Source organism: Muscardinus avellanarius (assembly GCF_963383645.1).
Source record: "Muscardinus avellanarius genome assembly, chromosome: 19".
In the NCBI taxonomy this organism is placed as follows: Eukaryota; Metazoa; Chordata; class Mammalia; order Rodentia; family Gliridae; genus Muscardinus; species Muscardinus avellanarius.
In genome coordinates this window covers 14,557,524-14,576,351 of record NC_137805.1, presented here as the reverse complement: position 1 = coordinate 14,576,351, position 18,828 = coordinate 14,557,524, and the positions used below count along the sequence as shown (strand labels likewise).

The 18,828-nt window shown below is 49.7% G+C and overlaps 1 protein-coding gene across 1 annotated transcript in view; it reads left to right on the top strand.

Annotated features, from left to right (window-relative positions):
- The window catches only part of TGM6 (transglutaminase 6), a gene marked incomplete at both ends in the record, with an annotated part of 46,408 nt that extends 29,408 nt beyond the window's left edge, over positions 1–17,000 (top strand). Inside the window, 8 exons of the mRNA XM_080716430.1 lie at positions 940–1,117; positions 1,588–1,726; positions 2,696–2,799; positions 2,871–3,113; positions 6,077–6,418; positions 15,333–15,487; positions 15,740–15,873; positions 16,847–17,000. Coding sequence (XP_080572556.1) covers positions 940–1,117; positions 1,588–1,726; positions 2,696–2,799; positions 2,871–3,113; positions 6,077–6,418; positions 15,333–15,487; positions 15,740–15,873; positions 16,847–17,000 — 1,449 coding nt within the window. The remainder of the gene's footprint in view (positions 1–939; positions 1,118–1,587; positions 1,727–2,695; positions 2,800–2,870; positions 3,114–6,076; positions 6,419–15,332; positions 15,488–15,739; positions 15,874–16,846) is intronic.
- Between the last annotated feature and the right edge of the window lie 1,828 nt (positions 17,001–18,828).

The following is an 18,828-nucleotide window of genomic DNA, read 5'->3' as shown; positions in this document are numbered from 1 at the left end:
ATGTTGGGGCAGAGACTCAACACTAGTGATATCCTACCTGAACAGCAGGACATAGTAGTCCAGCCCAGCAGACAGCAGCCCAGGCCCCAAGTCCTGAACTCACAGACCACCCGTTAGCTAGCACACAGTGTGATCTGGGCAAGTCTCTGGATCTCTCTAAACTTCAGTCTCCTCATCTGGAAAAAGTGGGGGGGATGATAAGCCCACACCATAGACTGAGGGTGTACAAGGTTCCTAGTGCCTGGCACCTAGTAACCATTCAGTAAACGCCAGCTCTCCCTGGAATTATTATATCAATAACGATCTCAAAATATAGATCATTTAAAACAAGAAATGCCATTATATAAAATCTTTAAAAAAAAATAATGAGAGCCGGGCGTGGTGGGGCACGCTTGTAATCCCAGCATTTGGGAGGCTGAGACAGGAGGATCACGGTTCACGGACAGACTCAGCTACTTAGTGAGGCCCTCTGCAACTCAGTGAGACCCTGTTTCAAAATAAAGAATAAAAATAGGGATGGGGTGTAGCTCAAAGGTAGAATGCCCCTGGGCTGCATCCCCAGTACCACACACACACACACACACACACACACACACACACACACACAATAATAATAATAATAATAATAATAATAATAATAATAAACAGGAAATGTGCTGCACTTGTCTACAGTTTTTAAAAACAGAGTATCCAAATGGAAGACAACTGGAAATTACAAGTAGTTCCAGAAAGTGGAGGGTTGTTTTGGTTTTGTGGTGCTGGAGAGCAAACCCTGGCCTTGGTGCCTGCTGAGTCCGTGCTCTTCCACTGAGATACAGTCCCAGCCAAAAGAGGAGGCATTTTAAGAGAGCGGAGACCCCCACTCTCAGGCAGCAGGCGCCCCATTGGCTGGAGGCTCAGGTCGGGCCGGCCCGCGGTGACCTGGCCTCCTCTGCCCAGGTAAACAGCAACAACGACCGGGGCGTGGTGCAGGGCCAGTGGCGGGGCAAGTACGGCAGCGGCACCAGCCCACTGCACTGGCGCGGCAGCGTGGCCATCCTGCAGAAGTGGTCCAAGGGCAGGTGCAAGCCTGTCAAGTACGGCCAGTGCTGGGTCTTCGCCGGAGTCATGTGCACAGGTAGGGAGCGGCCCCAGCAGCCGGCGCCTCCATTTGCCTGCAGCCCGTAGGCCTGCATCCCTGCCGTCCGTCTTCCTCGGCGAAGAGGAGATGGAAGCCTGGTTCATGGAGAGAAAATGGAGAGTTCATTTACTTGACTTTAGGCCTTTGCTTGGCAGAAGGAGTCTGCCCTCTGTCGCTGGCCTGATGAGTGTCTGGGTGAATCCTACAGTCCCCTCGGAAAACTGGATGGGCACTCTTTGAGGCTTCCCAAGTTTTGCCAGCCTCAGAGCCTGTCTGTTTAAGTGGGGGTGGTAGTACCGTCTAGAAATCCCCTGAGCGCCTGCGCGGGAGGTGGTAACACTCCTGAAGGAGCGGGAGTCTCCACCCAAACCCACCGTCCAAAGTAGATAAGACGCCGGGGGTCTGGCCAGGAGTGCGGGGAGCGGCCTGCGGGGCACCTGCTCCAGGAGCCTCCCTCTGCTCTGCAGTGCTCCGCTGCTTGGGGATCGCCACCCGGGTGGTGTCCAACTTCAATTCAGCCCATGACACCGACAGGAACCTCAGTGTGGACAAATACGTGGACTCCTACGGGCGGACCCTGGAGGACCTGACAGAAGACAGCATGTGGTGGGTCCCAGGCGGCTGGGTCCGAGGGGCCCAGCGGGGGCTGCCCAGCCCCAGGTGCTCAGTCCCTCGCTCTGGGCCTCAGACAGACATTTCTATTTCTTTTTTTTTTTTTTTTTTTTTTTGGTAGTACTGGGGTTCCTGGAAGCCCTTCTTCCTCCGGGCTACACACCCAGACCTATTTTCTATTTTTATTTGGAAACGGGGTCTCTTAAAGCAGCGCAGCTGGCTGGCTTCAAACCTGCGCGATCCTCCTGTCTCCACTTCCCAAGTGCAGGGATTACAAGCGTGCGCCACCACGCCCGGCTCTGATAGCACTTTTTCTATCTTGTATTCTCACCTTGAACGTGGAAAGTGGAGAATCACGGGAGCTCCCTGCCAGGGCCTACAGCTGCAGCCCTGCACAGCCTAAACCCCACCTCACCTCCCATTTGTCGTGCCCCAGAGACACGCACACGCAGCCTGTTTCTAGGACACACTATGCTGCTGCTTGTCTCCGGACCTTTACTGTTCTTTCTGCCTGGACCACGGTTCCCTTTGCTCTCCCTCTGGTTAATTCCTTTGCATTCTGTCTCCCCTGAGATGCAGTTTGCCCAGGGCGGGTCTCAAGCCATTCTGAAGCTCAGCCCTTCCTCACAGCCTTTGACTTATTAACCTCTTAATTAATCCTACCTGTCTCCCCTTCTGCATTTTTTGTTACAAGGTAAGCTGCGGAGGCGAAGATCCTGTATCTCGTTTGCAGTTGTATGTCTGGTATCGTGGGGAACAAGTTCTTGATATTTACAGCTGTGTATACATACACAACCGTATATGTGAATGATATGGGCCCATCGATGCAGTTGAATGGTTCAGAAGAAGGGGCCTCAGGACTAAGGCCAAGAAGGAGACCCTCCCCTGGCCTATAGTGGGGTCTCCCTCCCATGGCTGTCCTGCTCACGGGAGGCCGCCTCGCCCATCCTCTCTCTTCGGCAGGAATTTTCACGTCTGGAACGAGAGCTGGTTTGCGCGGCAGGACCTGGGCCCCTCTTACAATGGCTGGCAGGTCCTGGATGCCACCCCCCAGGAGGAGAGCGAAGGTAGGCTCCGTGTGGCAGGTCCTGGACCCTGCCTTTCTCCCCGTGCCACTCACATCCACCCCTCTGCCCAGGCATGTTCCAGTGTGGCCCGGCCTCGGTCACCGCCATCCGTGAGGGTGACGTGCACCTGGCCCACGACGGCCACTTCGTGTTCGCGGAGGTCAACGCGGACTACATCACCTGGCTGTGGCACGAGGACCAGAGCCGAGAGCGCGTGTACTCGGACACCAAGAAGGTCGGGAGGTGCATCAGCACCAAGGCAGTGGGCAGCGACTCCCGCGTGGACATCACGGGCCTCTACAAGTACCCAGAAGGTAAGGGCCACCGGTGGCCTTTATTAGCTGCCCCAGGCTGGCCCCCAGGCTGCAGAGGGCCCGTCGCAGGCAGCCTGGGGCCAGGTCCCGTCCAGATGTTACGATGGTGATGACAGCTCTCCTCCAGCACTGTCTCCATGCTCCCAGCCCAGGTCTTTATTTAGACCCAGTTAATAGCCTCTTGTGTTTTCTAAGTACCTCTTCTGTGTAGGAAGAGTCCCCACCTATAATAATAGCACCTACATTTCTTGGCCATTTCTCCATATGCCGGGCACTGTACTGGGTACATCCACGTATGATAATGATATTACTGCTGGTAATAACAGTGATGAGAATAGCAGGGATTATGTATTGAACACCTGGGAAATGCAGCACCAGGACGAGTTAGAATATCAAAAATAGCATATCCTGTCTGTCATCTGCTAGGGCTTGGGCCCCGGTCACTTCCATAAGCCACTGGCTTATGGAAGAGCCTGTACTTGCTGGAAACAAAAACAAGATGATTATATTTTTTCTCAGAGCTGCCTCCAACTGCATATTTTATTATTTTTTTTTTCCTTTTGGGGAACTGAGAACTAAACCCAGTGGCATTCTATGTCTGAGCATACTCTCAGCCCTTTGAAACAGGGCCTTGATATGTTGCTGAGACTGGCTTTGAATCTGAGACTCCTCAGGCTTCAGCCTCCCAAGTACTGAGATTACAATTGTGCACCAGCCCACTCAACTATTTACTTTAAAAATCTCTTTTCAGCTGGGCGTGGTGACGCACGCTTGTAATCCCAGCTTTAGGGAGGCTGAGACCGGAGGATCGCAGTTCACGGACATTCTCAACTACTTAGTGAGGTCCTCTGCAACTTAGTGAGACCCTGTTTCAAAATAAAGAATAAAGAATCAGGCTGGGGGTGTAGCTCAGAAGTAGAATGCCCCTGGGTTCCATCCCAGCACTACAAAAGAAAAAGTCTTGCCAGTCATGGTGGTGCACACTTGTAACCCCAGCGCTTGGGAGGCTGAGACAGGAGAATCACACAGTTTCAAAGTCAGTCTCAGCTACTTAGTGAGGCTCTTAGCAACTTAGTGAGACCCTGTTTCCAAATAAAGTATAAAATAGGTCTGGGAGTATAGCCCACAGGTAGAAAGCCCCTGGGTTCCACCCCCAGTACCAGGGAAAAAAAAGTCTTTCTTCCCCAGGGAGGAACAGGTTTCCAGGGAACAAGGTGACCCCATCCATGTATGTCCAGCCACTTCTTGTTAAAAAAAAAAAAATGTTTCTAGCTGGGCATGGTGGCGCACGCTTGTAATCCCAGCATTCAGGAGGCTGAGATGGGAGGATCGCAGTTTGCAGACAGTCTCAACTATTTAGAGAGGCCCGTTGCAACTCAGTGAGATCCTGTTTCAAAATAAAGAATAAAAAAATAGGGTTGCGGGTGTAGCTCGGAGGTAGAATGCCCCTGGGTTCCATCCCCACTACCGCAAAAAAAAAATAAAAAAAAAAAATTTAATGTTGCTGAGTAATTAAGCCTTGCAGCTCAAGTGAAAATCAGAGCTTCTCTCTTTCCTCCCCTGAGCACAAACTCGATGCAGCAGCGACCAGGGGAGGTTGCTGTGGAGGAGGCTGGGGAGAGAGGTCTTGCTCGGCTGACTCTGCCTTGGCGTCTCCCTTCAGGCCTCTTCTCCCCGGCTCCAGTAACAGTACCTGAGAAAGTAAGGCGGCAGGCAGACCTCCCAAGGGAGCGGCAGGCCACCACCATCCTGTCTCTAGGGACATGGCGTCCACTTGACCATCAGCGGCCTCCTGCTTCTGTCCGCTCATGGCCGTCCTGGGAGTAGGGTGGCGAGGCCTCTTCTGTCTGGCTCCCTCTCCAAGTCCTGCAGGTTTGTGGCTGGTCCAGGCTGCTGGAGCTTCTAGAACGTGGATCGTGGGGTCTTATCCTAAGCTGAGCCCTGGTCTTGGGGCACCTCAACATCCTGTCCCATCATGACAAAAAGAGTTTCTCACCCAGGGCTCACAGAAGCTGGAAATCAACATTTTTTTTTGTTGTTGTTGTAGTACTGGGGATTGAACCCAGGGGCATTCTACCTCTGAGATACACCCACACCCCCAGCCCTATTTTTTTATTTTATTTATTTATTTTTTGGTGGTATTGGGCATGGAGCCCAGGGGCCTTCTACCTCCGGGCTACACTCCCAGACCTATATATATATATATATATATATATATATATATATATATATATATATATATGGTTTTTTTTTTTTAATTTGGAAACAGGGTCTCTTAAGCCAGCTGAGGCTGGCTTTGAACCTGCGCAATCCTCCTGTCTCAGCCTCCCAAGCACGGGGATTAGAAGCGTGCGCCACCGCGCCTGGCTCTTATTCTTTAGTTTGAAACAGGGTCTCACTAATTTGTGGAGGTCTCACTAAGTAGCTGAGGCTGGCTGCAAACCTGTAATCCTCCTGTCTCAGCCTCCCAGGTACTGGGATTACAAGCGTGAGTCACTACACCCGGCTGGAAATCTGCATTTTTATGTGAAATTTTCTGCTCTGAAGTTGTTGGCAACTGATTAAAAGTGTACTAAATAGCCTGGCGTGGTGGTGCACACCTGTAATCCCAGTACTTGGGAGGCTGAGACAGGGGGATCACAGCTTCCAGGACAGCCTACGTAGCAAGACTCAGCAACCTAGCAAGATCCTAATTCCAAAATAAAAATAAAAGGGGCCGGGGGTGTAGCTAGGAAATAGAATACCCTTGGGTTCAACCCCAGTACCATGAAAAGAAAAATTATTAAATAGAGAACAGAGCACAGGCGCAGGGCTGACGTCTGCAACACGGCTCTTGGGCTGCTGGTTTGAGGCCTCTGGAAATTCGAGGTGGTGATGCAGGACCTGGTCCCCGTGGAGGAGGAAGAGGTGCCCGCTGCCCAAGGAGGAGGTGCCCACCGCCCATGACGTACTGTGCCCTGCAGGATCCCGGAAGGAGAGGCAGGTGTACCGAAAGGCAGTGAAGAAGCTGCTTAGCGTGGAAGCCCGGGGAAGACGGTCGCGCATCCGCAGGGCCAGCGTGCGAGGTCTCTGGCGTGACGACCTCCTGGAGCCGGCTGTCAAACCCAGCATCTCGGGCAAGTTCAAGGTGCTGGAGCCACCGGTGCTGGGCCATGACCTGAAGCTGGCTCTGAGCGTGGCCAACCTCACCTCCCGGGCCCAGCAAGTCCAAGTCAACATGAGCTGCGCCACCATCCTCTACACCCGCAGGCCGGTGGCAGAGATCCTGCGCGAGTCCCACGTGGCCAGGCTGGGGCCACACGAAGGTAGGAGCCGGAGGCAGGCGGGACCTGGCGGACTGCCTTACCAGGAGAGCTGGGCTGCGTGGTGGGGGCTTCCCCATGTCATCCCCTGCCAGGAAGGAAGGGGACGCTCCCGAGGCTACGCTCAGCCGCTGGCCTCTTCTCTCCACTTTACAGAAGACGAAACTGAGGAGGGGGGGGGGGCAAATAATGATAACAGGAACAGAAACTCAAATATTTTGGCAAAGCGACCTGGTAGGAAGGCGATTCAGTGTCTCTAAATCACCCCCACTTTTTACATTGGGGTGATTTTTTTAATCACCCCAATATTTACAGACTGGACACGCAGGGGGAGCACTTCACAGTGTATGGAATATACTGCTGCTTTCCTAAAATCCAACTATGAATAGATTAGATAGATAGATAGATAGATAGATAGATAGACAGACAGACAGACAGACAGACAGACAGACAGACAGACAGACCATCTCGCTCCAGGTGTGCTGTGTGAGAAGGCAGACCAGCGAGAGATGTTTGCATGGACATCCTGAGACTTTTTTTTTTCTTTTTGCGGGTCTGGGGATGGAACCCAGGGGCATTCTACCTGCGAGCTACACCCCCAGCTCTATTTTTTTATTCTTTATTTTGAAGCAGGGTCTCACTGAGCTGCAAAGGGCCTCACTAAGTAGCTGAGGCTGTCCGCGAACCGTGATCCTCCTTTCGCAGTCTCCTGAATGCTGGGATCACAAGCATTTGAAACAGGGTCTCACTAAGTGGCTGAGGGCTTGGCCAAGCTGCTCAGGCTGGCCTTAAACCTGTGATCCCCCCATCTCAGCCTCCCAAGGACTGGTGTGATCGGCCTGTACCACCACACCAGGCTAAGAAAAAATATTATTTTTGTATTAGGGATTGAACCTAGAGGCATTCTACCTCCAAGCTATACCTCCAGCTCAATTTTATATCTTATTTGGAAACAGAGTCTCACTAGGTTGCTGGGAGCCTCGCTAAGATGCTGAGGCTGGCTTTGAGCCTGCGATCCTACTGTCTCAGCCTCCCAAGTACTGGGATTACATGTATGTGCCACCACGCCTGATAGTTTTGTAAAACATTGCCGTTACTGTTTTCTTAAAATATATTAAGGAGATTTTTGATCCTTGGACACATCAGCCTTCATATATGATTTACTAAATATATTGCATTTGATCATTCTTTCTCTCTCTCTCTCTCTTTCCTTCTTGCTAAAGCTTTATCTCCATTACTTTCTCTCCTTCTCTTTCTTTCTCTGTCTCCGTGTGTGTGTGTGTGTGTGTGTGTGTGTGTGTGTGTGTGTGTGTGTCCTTTCTGTCTCTTTCACAAACTGTCTGGACTCTAAAGATTCAATTAAACTTTGTTTAATTGAAGTTGTCCCTCTGGCACAGTTTCTGGTAAGTGGACCTCTGGATTTTGAAGGGCCATAAAAACATATGAAGGGGCTGTCACGCATTTTTTAGCTCTTTTTGTCATTTTTTTTGGGGTCATACCATCTAAATCACAAAATAACACTTCATAATGAAATATTAATTAACATACACTTTCCCCTGGCTTTTAGCAGTTTTTATGTTAAAAGTAATACATATTCATTAAAGACTGCAAGCACAAAAGAGAAAAATCGCCTGTGATCTCACCACCCATCGACAAACTGTTAACAGGTTTTCCTTCCAATTTTTTGATGTTTGTTTGCTTTTTGAAAAGCATGGCTCTAATTAAATGTTGAAAATACCCATTAGTGCCCTGATTTTCATATTGCGTTGTAGTTTAAATATTTTCATAAGCTCTTTATACACATCATTTTAATTGATTGGTAATATTTAAATAAACATATAGCGATTTATCTGTGTTTTTCTTTGGTAGTTATTAGTTTATTACTATTAAAATAACACTGAAGTCAACATCCTGATGCAAAAAAAAGTAATTTTTTTCTTCTGGGTTTCGGACTTTCCAGAATAGACTCACAGCAGTGAAATTCTTGAACCACGCGGTACGACTATTAAAATACACAGTTTGTTTTTTAGAGTGCTAGAATTTACTTTTCAGCAGTTTTCGGTTCGCAGAAAGATTAAGTGCAAACTACAGAGAGTTCCCATCTATCCCTCCACACCCCGTCCTCATGTTAACGCCTGGCATCGCCGCGGCGCATTTGCTGTCATTGACGCGCTGATGCTGACGCGTTATCTTAACTGAGTCCATGACTCGCACTGGAACGCACTCCTGTGGACTTTGACGGATGTCTGACAGCCGGTCTCCACTAGTAAGAAACAATCAGAGTAGTTTCACTTCCCCAAACATCCCCTGTGCTTCATTTTCTGACCCCCACGTTCTGGGCAACCGCTGGTCTTTCCACTCTGTTCACAGTTTTGCCTTTTCCAGAATATCATATAGCTGGAATCATACAGTCTGTGGCCCAGTCAGTCGGCTTCTCTCCCTGAGCCATACGGACTTAAGGTCCCTCCATAGTTCTCTTCTTGATATCTCGAGTGAGATATCACTGAACAGAATTCCTTATATGGATGCAGTGTGTCCATTCCTCTAGCGAAGGGCACCTTGGTTGCCTCCAACTGGACAACTATGAATCAAGCTGCTATCACTGTCTGTATTAGTCTGTTTTGCATTACTATGATAAAATACCAGAGACAAGGCAACTACGTAAAGGAAAGAGATTTAAGGCTGGGGTGTAGCTCAGGCAAGAGCAATGGCCGATCGTGTAACGACCCTGGGTTCGAGCCTCAGCACCGCAAAAAGAGAAAGACAAGAGACTTCTCTAGCCCACAGCCGGGGGCAGGAATCTAGAGAACAAGGCCCAAGCTCTGCCATGACCCATGACAGACGTGGCACAGGTGCAGAGGGGAAGGCGTGTCCCACGTCAGGGAGCAGGAAAACTGGGGTCCAAGACTGACTCTGAACTATGCTGAGAAATAATTTTTTGTGTGGTCCTGGGGTGGAACCCAGGGGTTTTCTACCTCCGGGCTACACTCCCAGACCATTTTATTTGGAAACAGGGTCTCACTAAGTTGCTGAGAGCCTCACTAAGTAGCTGAGGCTGGCTTCGAACCTGTGCGATCCTCCTGTCTCAGCCTCCCAAGCACGGGGATGACAAGCGTGCGCCACCACGCCTGGCGAGAAATAAATTTTAAATCATAAAATAGGAAAACTGGGGTCCCACAATCCCTTTCAAGGGCACACCCACAAAAGGACCCCCCCACTACACTCTGCCTCTAAAAGGTCTCACCACCTCTCAACATTTGCCACCTAGGGACCAAGCCTCCAATACGTAAACCGAGGGGCAGGGAGACACGCTAAAACCCTACCCAAGCCATAGAAACGGCCATGCCCAGGTTTTGTGTGGACATAAGCTTCCATTTGCTTGAATAAATACCAGGGAGTTCAACTGCTGGACCATCACCCATTTATTTAGTGCATTGATTTTTTTCATCAGAGTTTTTAGTTTTCTTCAGATCGATTATTTTTCTTTTTCTTTCCTTTTTTTTTTTTTTTTCCAGCACTGGGGATGGAACCTAGGGGGTACCTCCGAGCTACACCCCAGCCCTATTTTTTATTCTTTATTTTAAAATAGGGGTCTCACTGAGTCGCAGAGGGCCTCAATAGCCCTCTGAGGAGGAGGCTGACTGAGAACCTGCGATCCTCTTGTCTCAGCCTCCCAAATGCTGGAATTACAAGAGTGCGCTACCACCCCCGGCTCTTCAGACAGATCTCAAATATATTTTGTGGATTAATGCTGCCCAAGTATTTCATTTTGCTGTGTGCTAGCATGAACGGTTTTTAATTTCAAATTCCAGTTGTTCATTGCAGGTCTATAGGAAAGGGATTGACTTTTGTACATTAATCTTCTATCTTGTAACCCTGATACAATCAGTGATCTTTGTTTGCTATTGCTATTGTCCTTTCTTCTGGATTTTCCATGTAGATGATCATGTCATATGTGAACCAAGATTGCTTGAATTTCTTTCTTCCCAATCTGTATAACGTTTTTTCCCTTTCCTAGTCTTATGGTGCTCCTGGGACTTCCACCAGTGGCAAGATGAGATATCCTTGCCTTGTTCCGATCTTGGAAGGAAAGCGCCTGGTTTCTTACCTCCGAGTCCAACATCTGCACAGGGTGTTTGTAGCTGGTCTTTATTTAGTTGAGGAAGTTCACATCTGTTTTCTGAGCTTTGTTGTCAGGAATGGGTGTCTGATTATCCCAAATTCTTTTTCTGCATCTGTTATCACAAGCATGTGATTTCTCCTCTGTGTTTGACTGCATACATGAATAGACTTTTTTTCTTTTCTTTTTTGCGGTACTAGGGATGGAACCCAGGGGCACTGTACTTCCGAGCAACACCCCCCCAGGCCCTATTTTTATTTTATTTTTTCTTCGGGTCTGGGGATGGAGTCCAGGGGCATTTGACCTCCGAGCTACACCCCCTTCCCTATTTTTTTATTCTTTATTTTGAAACAGGGTCTCACTAAGTCGCAGAGGGCCTCGCTAAGTAGATGAGCCTGGCTGCGAACCGCAATCCTCCAGTCTCAGCCTCATGAATGCTGGGATTACAAGCGTGCGCCACCACGCCCAGTTTATTTTTTATTTTGAAACAGGGTCTCACTGAGTTGCAGAGGGTCTCACTAAGTAGCTGAGGCTGTCCAAGAACCGCGATCCTCCCGTTTCAGCTTCCCAAATGCTGGGATTATAAGCGGCGCCACCAAGCCCGGCTATGAATAGACTTTTGAGTGTTGAATCAGACTTGCATGTCTGAAAGAAATCCCACTTGATCATGAATATATAATTCTTTTTATGCATTACTGGATTTGATTTGTTAATATTGTGTGGAGTAATTTTACACCTATGTGCATGAGACATATTAGTGTGTACTTTTCTTCTCTTGTATTATCTTTGCCTTACTTTGGTATCAGGATATTTCTGGCCTGGTGGAATGAGTTAGAAAGTATTCCTTTGTTTCCATTTTCTGAAAAAGATTGTAGAGAATTGGTATCATTTCTTTCTTGAATATTTGGTATTCAATAAACCCATCAGGGGTTGGTGTTTTCTGTTTGGGAAGGTTATTAATTCTTGGTTCAATTTAAATACATACATATATGGATTTTGGTTTTCTTTTTCTCTTTGAGTTTTGGCAGAAAATCGAAATTTTCAAGGGATTTTTTCCTTTTAGGTTATCAAACTTGAGGGCATGGGTTGTCCACATACGCCTTTCCATCTTTTTGATGTCAGTGGGATCTATGGGGATGTCTCCCCTGGCATTTATGATATTAGTAGTTTGTGTCTATTTTTTTTCTTTTTTCCCCCTTAACCTGTCTAGAGACTCGTTTTTATTGACTTTTTCAGGGAAAAAGCTTTCAGTTTTGTTGATTTTCTCTATTGATTTCCTGTTTTCAACTTCATTGATTTCTGCTGTGATTTTTATTATTCCTTTTCTTCTGCTTATGTGAGTTTAAACTCTAGTGTCCTAAAATGGAAGCTTACCTATTTAAAACCCTCCTTCTTCTCTACTATACGCACTGAATGATCATTTTTTCTCTAAGTTTTGCCTTCACCACATTCCACAAAATTTGACGCTTTATTTTCCTTTTCATTTAGTTCAAAATATTTTTAAATTTACCTTGAGATAAATTTCCTCTCTGGTTCTTTTAGGAATGTGTTGTTTAATCTCTGAGTGTTTTTAGATTTTTCAGTTATCTTTCAGTTACTGGTTTCTCGTTTAATTCCTTTGTGGTCTGAAAACACTCACTGTGTGATTTCTATTCTTTTAAAATTGTTGGTATGTTATTTATGGCATGGAATTTGATGGATCTTGGTTAATGTTGCACGTGAGATTGAGAAAAATGTGTGTTCTGCTGCCGCTGTTGGATAAACTACTCAATGGCTGTCAATCATATCTGTTGACTGACGGTGCTGTTGAGAATCGGTGTCCTAGGCCGAGTCCCAGCTTTCCTGAGATTGATGATAGAGTCCATGACTCAAGAACTTCAAGAAGCTCTACTCCGAATATTATAAAGACCACCTTACTCTTCCTTTCTCCCAGAACCTGAACTGTTACAAAAAGCTCTGCCCGTGCATATCATTGGTGGGTGGTTCTCCACTTTGGAGCCTGGAAATTTGCATTTCTTTCGTGTGTGTGTGTGTGTGTGTGTGTGTGTGTGTGTGTGTGTGTGTGTGTAGGAATTGAACCCCAGGGCATTCTACCTCCAAGCTACACCCCCAGCCCTATTTTTTATTTCTTTTTGAAACAGAGTCTCACTAGGATGATGAGAGTCTTACAGCTTACTGAGGTTTATTCTCAAACCTGCGATCCTCCAATCTCAGCCTCCCAAATAATAGGATTACAGGTGTGTACCGTCACGCCTGGCTGAAATTTTGTATTTATTTTATTTTATTTTATTTGGCACTGGGGATTGATCCCCTCAAGCCTATTTTATTTTTGTTTTGAAACGAAGTATCACTAGGTTGAGGGGTCTCACTGCGGCGATGCTCCTGTCTCAGCCCCCAGGTACTGGGATAACAATTTATATTTCTAACATGTTCCGAGGTGATGCTGATGTGGCTGGTCCCAGGACCACGCTTGAAGGACCATGGTCTACCACTACCATGCGGAGAAAAAATTATGTACAAAGTATTCGCCATAATTTCTATTATCAGATGAACATATGACTTCTGTTGGCCTTTGTCCGTATTTTTATATTGCTATAGTTATGGATAATAATAATAATAATAATAATATCTGCACATGGAATTGTTGTGAAGATTAAATTAGTTAACCCATGAAAGTGTTTCAGGATGCTCAGCACACTTTAACCCCTTAGTAAAAGTTAGGTTTTAAGCCGGGCGTGGTGGCGCACGCTTGTCATCCTCGCGCTTGGGAGGCGGGGACAGGAGGATCGCGCAGGTTCAAAGCCAGCCGTGCTGGCTTAAGAGACCCTGTTTCCAAATAAAAATATAAAATAGGTCTTGGAGTGTAGCCCAGAGGTAGAAGGGTTTCCAGGAACCCCAGCACCACAAAAGAAAGTTTGATTTTACAATGATTAATTGTTGCTCTTATTATAGTAAGGTGCCTTCCAATAATAACTTACAGGAAAACCGGCTGTGGTGGTACATGTTTGTAGTCTCAGCATTCGGGAGGCTGAGACAGGAGGATCACAGGTTCTAGGACAGCCTCAGCTACTTAGTGACGCCCTCCGCAATTTAGTGAGACCCTGTTTCAAGACAAATAGTAAAAAATAGGGCTGGGGATGTAGCTCGGAGGTAGAGTGCACCTGGGTTCCACCCCCAGTACCACAAAAAAAATAAAAATACAGGACTAAGGGAGGCCAGGAAACACTTTACCATGTGGGTCAACCCACTGGCATCCAGGAGTCTCTGCTGTGCAAAGTCCTGCGAGACTAGTTCAAGCCCTTTAAGCATCTTTTCTACAAGTTCGGGAAGAAAAGAGAAATAAAAGAAGCAACAGCAGGTCCATAGATGATGGTAGGGTCTGAAGCAAACCAAAAAACCACATTGCACCTAAAAGATGTATAACAGTGCCAAGTATGGTGCCACGGCCTGTAGTCCAGTACTTGGGGAGCTGAGACAAAAAGATTGCAAGTTCAAGGGCAACCTCAACAACGTGGCAAGGCTCTCAGCAACTTAGCAAGCCCTGTTCCCAGTTTTGTAAAAGTGAGGGGGAGAGGCTGGGGCGAGGCTCAGAGGTAGAATGCCCCTGGGTCCATATCCAGCACCACATACCAAAACAATATATAGTAATATATATAATTGGGGGTCAGACGTGTCTTGTGGAAGACAATATCTAGGCGGTGTTTGTTGCTAATGCGGGGAGACAGAGATGGCCAGGACCGTGGTGCTCAGAAAGCATGAGAGTACTGGGGAGAGTGTCGGTGATGGGGAATGTTGAGTTGGGAGTGGTGGCACACACCTAATCTCAGTTCTTGGGAGGCAGAGACAGGAGGATCGCAGGTCAAAGGCCAGCCTCAACCACTTAGTGAGACCCTGTTTCAAAATAAAAAATAAAAGCCAGGCGTGGTGGCGCACGCTTGTAATCCCCGCGCTTGGGAGGCAGAGACAGGAGGATCGTGCAGGTTTGAAGCCAGCCGCGCGCGCTGGCTTAGGAGACCCTGTTTCCAAATAAAAATGTAAAAATAGGTCTGGGAGTGTAGCCCGGAGGTAGAAGGGCTTCCAGGAACCCCAGTACCACCAAAATAAATAATAATAATAATAATAATAATAATAATAATAATAATAAATAAAAATAAAAACTAAAAAGGGCCAGGGTATAGCTCAGAGATAGAATATTCCCAAATTCAATCCCAGTACCAAATGAGAAGGAGGAGGAGGAAGAGGAGGAGGAGGAGCAGGAAGAGGAAGAGGAGGAGGAGGAGGAGGAAGAGGAGGAGGAGGAGGAGGAGGAAGAGGAGGAGGAGGAGGAGGAAGAGGAGGAGGAGGAAAGGAAATTTTAAGAAGTTGCACAGGAGTTGGTCTCCCTGGCTTGGCAGCTTGCGCTCTCAATCCTGTGGTTTCTCTCTTCTCTGCACCCAGCACACAGTAGGTTCGCAACAAACAGTAAGCGAATTGCTGGTGGACTGAGATTGCCGACTTGAATACTTAGGGAAAGTTTAGACACGTCTCTGTGAGCTCTCGTAGAGACTTTCTGGTATCGTGAATGATTAGCGGGCTGAACTGGAGTCTCACCTCAGCTTGGTCCTTCATATACTCGCTATATAACTTGGGACAAAAAAGAAATCACCTTCTCTGTGCCTTGGGTCTCTTTATCTATGAACTGAGGAGAGTCATGCCTTCCTCATGATGATTGCCAGAAGCAGCTCTTAGCTTCCTCTTGGGTACCACCGAAGGAAATCGTCAAGCGCCCACCAACCCCGCCTTCGCTTCCCCTTCCAGAGACGAAGATCCCAGTCGAAATCACCTACTCTCGATATAAAGAGGACCTGACGGAGGACAAGAAGATCCTGCTGGCTGCCATGTGCATCGTCTCCAAGGGAGAGAAGCTCTTGGTGGAGAAGGACATCACCCTGGAGGACTTCATAACCATCAAGGTGCCTCCTGCCCACTCCAGCGCCCGACTCCCAGCAGCCCCACCGGATCCGAGGAGGGCTCCGGGAGCTTGGGAGTCTGTGCCTCAGCTGTCCAGGGTGGGGAGGAGTGGTGGGGTGCAGGGGAACGGGGTCAACGATGGTACCCAGAAATGGGGTATATGGAGGCAGGGGTGGACGTGACTTCTGACCCCCAGGGCCGTGGGTCTCGGGGCTGGGGAGCAGGAGGGTGGCTCATGGACGCCGCCTCTGCAGGTGCTGGGCCCCGCCGTGGTGGGGGTGGCCGTCGCCGTGGAGGTGACGGTGGTGAACCCCCTCTTGGAGAAGGTGGAGGACGGCGTGCTGATGGTGGAGGGCAGCGGCCTTCTCCAAGGACAGCTCAGCATCGAGTAAGTGCCAGCCGGGGGTGGGCGAGGGGGGACCGCCTTCCTCATGACAGGCCGGAGAGAAGCTGCGGGGCGCGGGTGCAGGGGAGACTCAGGAGCGGGGCCTGCCGTGCACAGGGCCTCCATCCACTCCACCAGGCGCCTCGCCCGCTCCTCGCCCGCGAGAATCTTAAACACTCACTCACCCGCTTACCAGGTGCCCGCACGCGCTCTCTCTCTCTCCAACTTCATCCATCCATTTATGTGTTTATCCATTCACTATTTTCACTCATTCATTCACACGTGCGTGCACTGTCGTGCGCAGGTTCCGCTCCTTGCTGAGCACCTTGGCTCGCTCTCCGCCCGTCCCTCACTCACCCCTTCTGTCCCTCACTCACCCCTTCTGTCCCTCACTCACCCCCTGCTCACTCACCAGCGCTTGGAGCCCCGTGTAAATTGTCAGGACCATGACGAAGAGCAGGAAGGACTCTCCGGGCCGGCGCCCTCCATGAGAAGCGTGTGCTTTGTGCAGGCGTGGGTCTGCTAGGCCCCGGGCGGGGAGCAGAGGCGGCCGGAGCGAGGGTGCAGGGGGCCGGGAGAGGGGCCGGGAGCTGATGTCTGAGCCGGGCTCTCGGTGATGATGGGCTTTGCTGGTGTCAAGGAGGAGGGCTTCCCAGGCGAGGTCTCTGTGCTGCCGTCGTCAGGGCAACGTCCCCTGAAGAAGAGATTCGGTCTGAGCCTTGGGTGTGGGAACTGTGGCCCGGTTGGGAGGATGCTTGGAGATGAAGCCCAAGGGAGGGAATGTGGGGTGTGCGGGGTGCAGGGAGATTAGCCGGGCTGGAGGGGGAAGCATGAGTGGAATAGGATTCGGCTGGAAACACTGGTGAGGCGTGAATGTTAAGCCACAAGGTGGAATGGACCCTGAGGGCCCTGGGGAGCGCTGGATGGGCCAGCCCAGCTCAGGAAGGAGAAAGACTGACGGTCTGCCCCTCCCCAGCGTGCCCAGCCTGCAGCCCCAGGAGAGGGCCGTGGTCCAGTTCAGCATCACCCCCTCCAAGAGTGGCCCGAGGCAGCTGCAGGCGGATCTCATCAGCGCCCACTTCCCGGACATCAAGGGCTTTGTGATCGTCGACGTGGCCACGGCCAAGTGACGGGCCAGCAGGGGCTGGGGGGGGGACACGGCCCCGCTGCCCTTCTGTCTACCGCTGCGTCTCTCCCACACAGGAGCCCGAGGCCGGCTTCGGTCTCGGCCCTCCATTGTGGATTTAGGAGAGTCCCTTCTCTCTTGGGCCGTCGGATGAGGTCATCCTTGACCTTTTGGACAAACTGGAGGATGTAAAAACGAGGGATCCTCTACCTCTTCATCTCGCCACCCTCGTGGCTGGAGGCCGACAGCCTGAGCACCACCAGCTCCCCTCCCCCGTGCCTCCCTGGCTCCCCAAATGCCCGGCCACATCCCTACCCAAGAAGCCGCTGCCAGGCCTGAGAGAGAGCCCGAATGTTAGAGCCAGAAGCTGAACACCCATCACTGCCACTGAGGGAAGCAGGGGCCTTGCTGAGGCCACAGGGCCGACCAGAGGCAAAACCGGGGCCCCTGTGCATCTAAGTTTCACCCCCAAGTCACGTTCCCGAAAGCCATCGATTTTAAGCAATGGGAGCTTCTCCCTCGGTGGGGACGTGAGTTCTGAATTCAAGAGGACACTTCTTTTTGTTTGTTTTTTGTGGGTCTGGGGGTGGAACCAGGGGCATTCGACCTCTAAGCCACACCCCCTGCCCTGTTTTTTATTCTTTATTTTGAAACAGGCTCTCGCTAAGTTGCGGAGGGCCTCACTAAGCAGCTGAGGCTGTCCACAAATCACGATCCTCCGGTCTCAGCCTCCCAGATGCTGGGATTACAAGCGTGCGCCATCACGCCCGGCTTCAAGGGGCCACTTCTGCCTGGAAACAACTGAAAAATATAAGAGAGAGGCCATCACGCTGGATCGCAGTCCCCTGAAACCTGCAGCCCCAAACCTAGCCTAGTGAACGAGGCGCTCGCTCATACATACGGCCATCCCGGCTACACCCCAAGTTCCTTTCTTTGGAATTGTTCAGCACTGATTTTGCAAAACATAGTGGCTTTTGCTGGGGCAGATCATGTACTTGTGGCCAAAACAGGACCCAGACCTGTGGAAGGAGGACCAGAGTAGATACCGCCAGGCCCCGAAGATGTAAACGTGCCTGGACATGAAATTCAGCTCGGGAATTTTCTAGACATCCAAAGAAATTAAAATGTTAATGATATGATTTAAGTCATCTGAACAGCAACAAAACAGGCGTATCAGCAGTGAGACGCTTTCTGCATACAAACTCAGACGAGCACAATTCATGTGATGGGTCCTTGCAAAAAGGGGGTCAAGAAAACACACGGCGTTTGGGAGGTGATCCTGGGGCGTCTCCGATGGGTCTAGAGAGTGTGGGGTGCAACTTGGAGACCCAGACATGTGGATGTGTTTAATGAGTCGGGCCTTGAGCGGTCTTGGCTCCAGGATCCCCTTTCCAAAACCAGGGTGTTTGGTTTTTTGTTTGTTTGTGTTTGGGGGAGTTCTGGGGATTGAACCCAGGGGTATTCTACCTCCAAGCTACATCCCCAGCCCTTTTTCTTTTCTCTTTTCAAAACAGAGTCTTGCTAAGTTGCCAAGGGCCTTGCTAAGTTGCTGAGGCCAGCCTTGAGCCTGCGATCCTCCTGTCCTAGCCTCCCAGGTACTGAGATTACAGCCGTGTGCCACCACGCCTGGCTTCAAAACCATATTTCTGATGCCAATTCTACAGAAGAGTGGCAGCTGGGGTTGCTGGGCAGGCAGCCATTTCCTCTGGGTTGAGGTCGGTAGGAGGCCATGTGTCACCGCTAGTGAAAGGGCCACTCCTCCTGCCAGAGGCTCTGCACGTCGGCCGGGCGGGGCGATGAGGCCCTGGGGGGGCTCTGGGCTCCTCATTCTG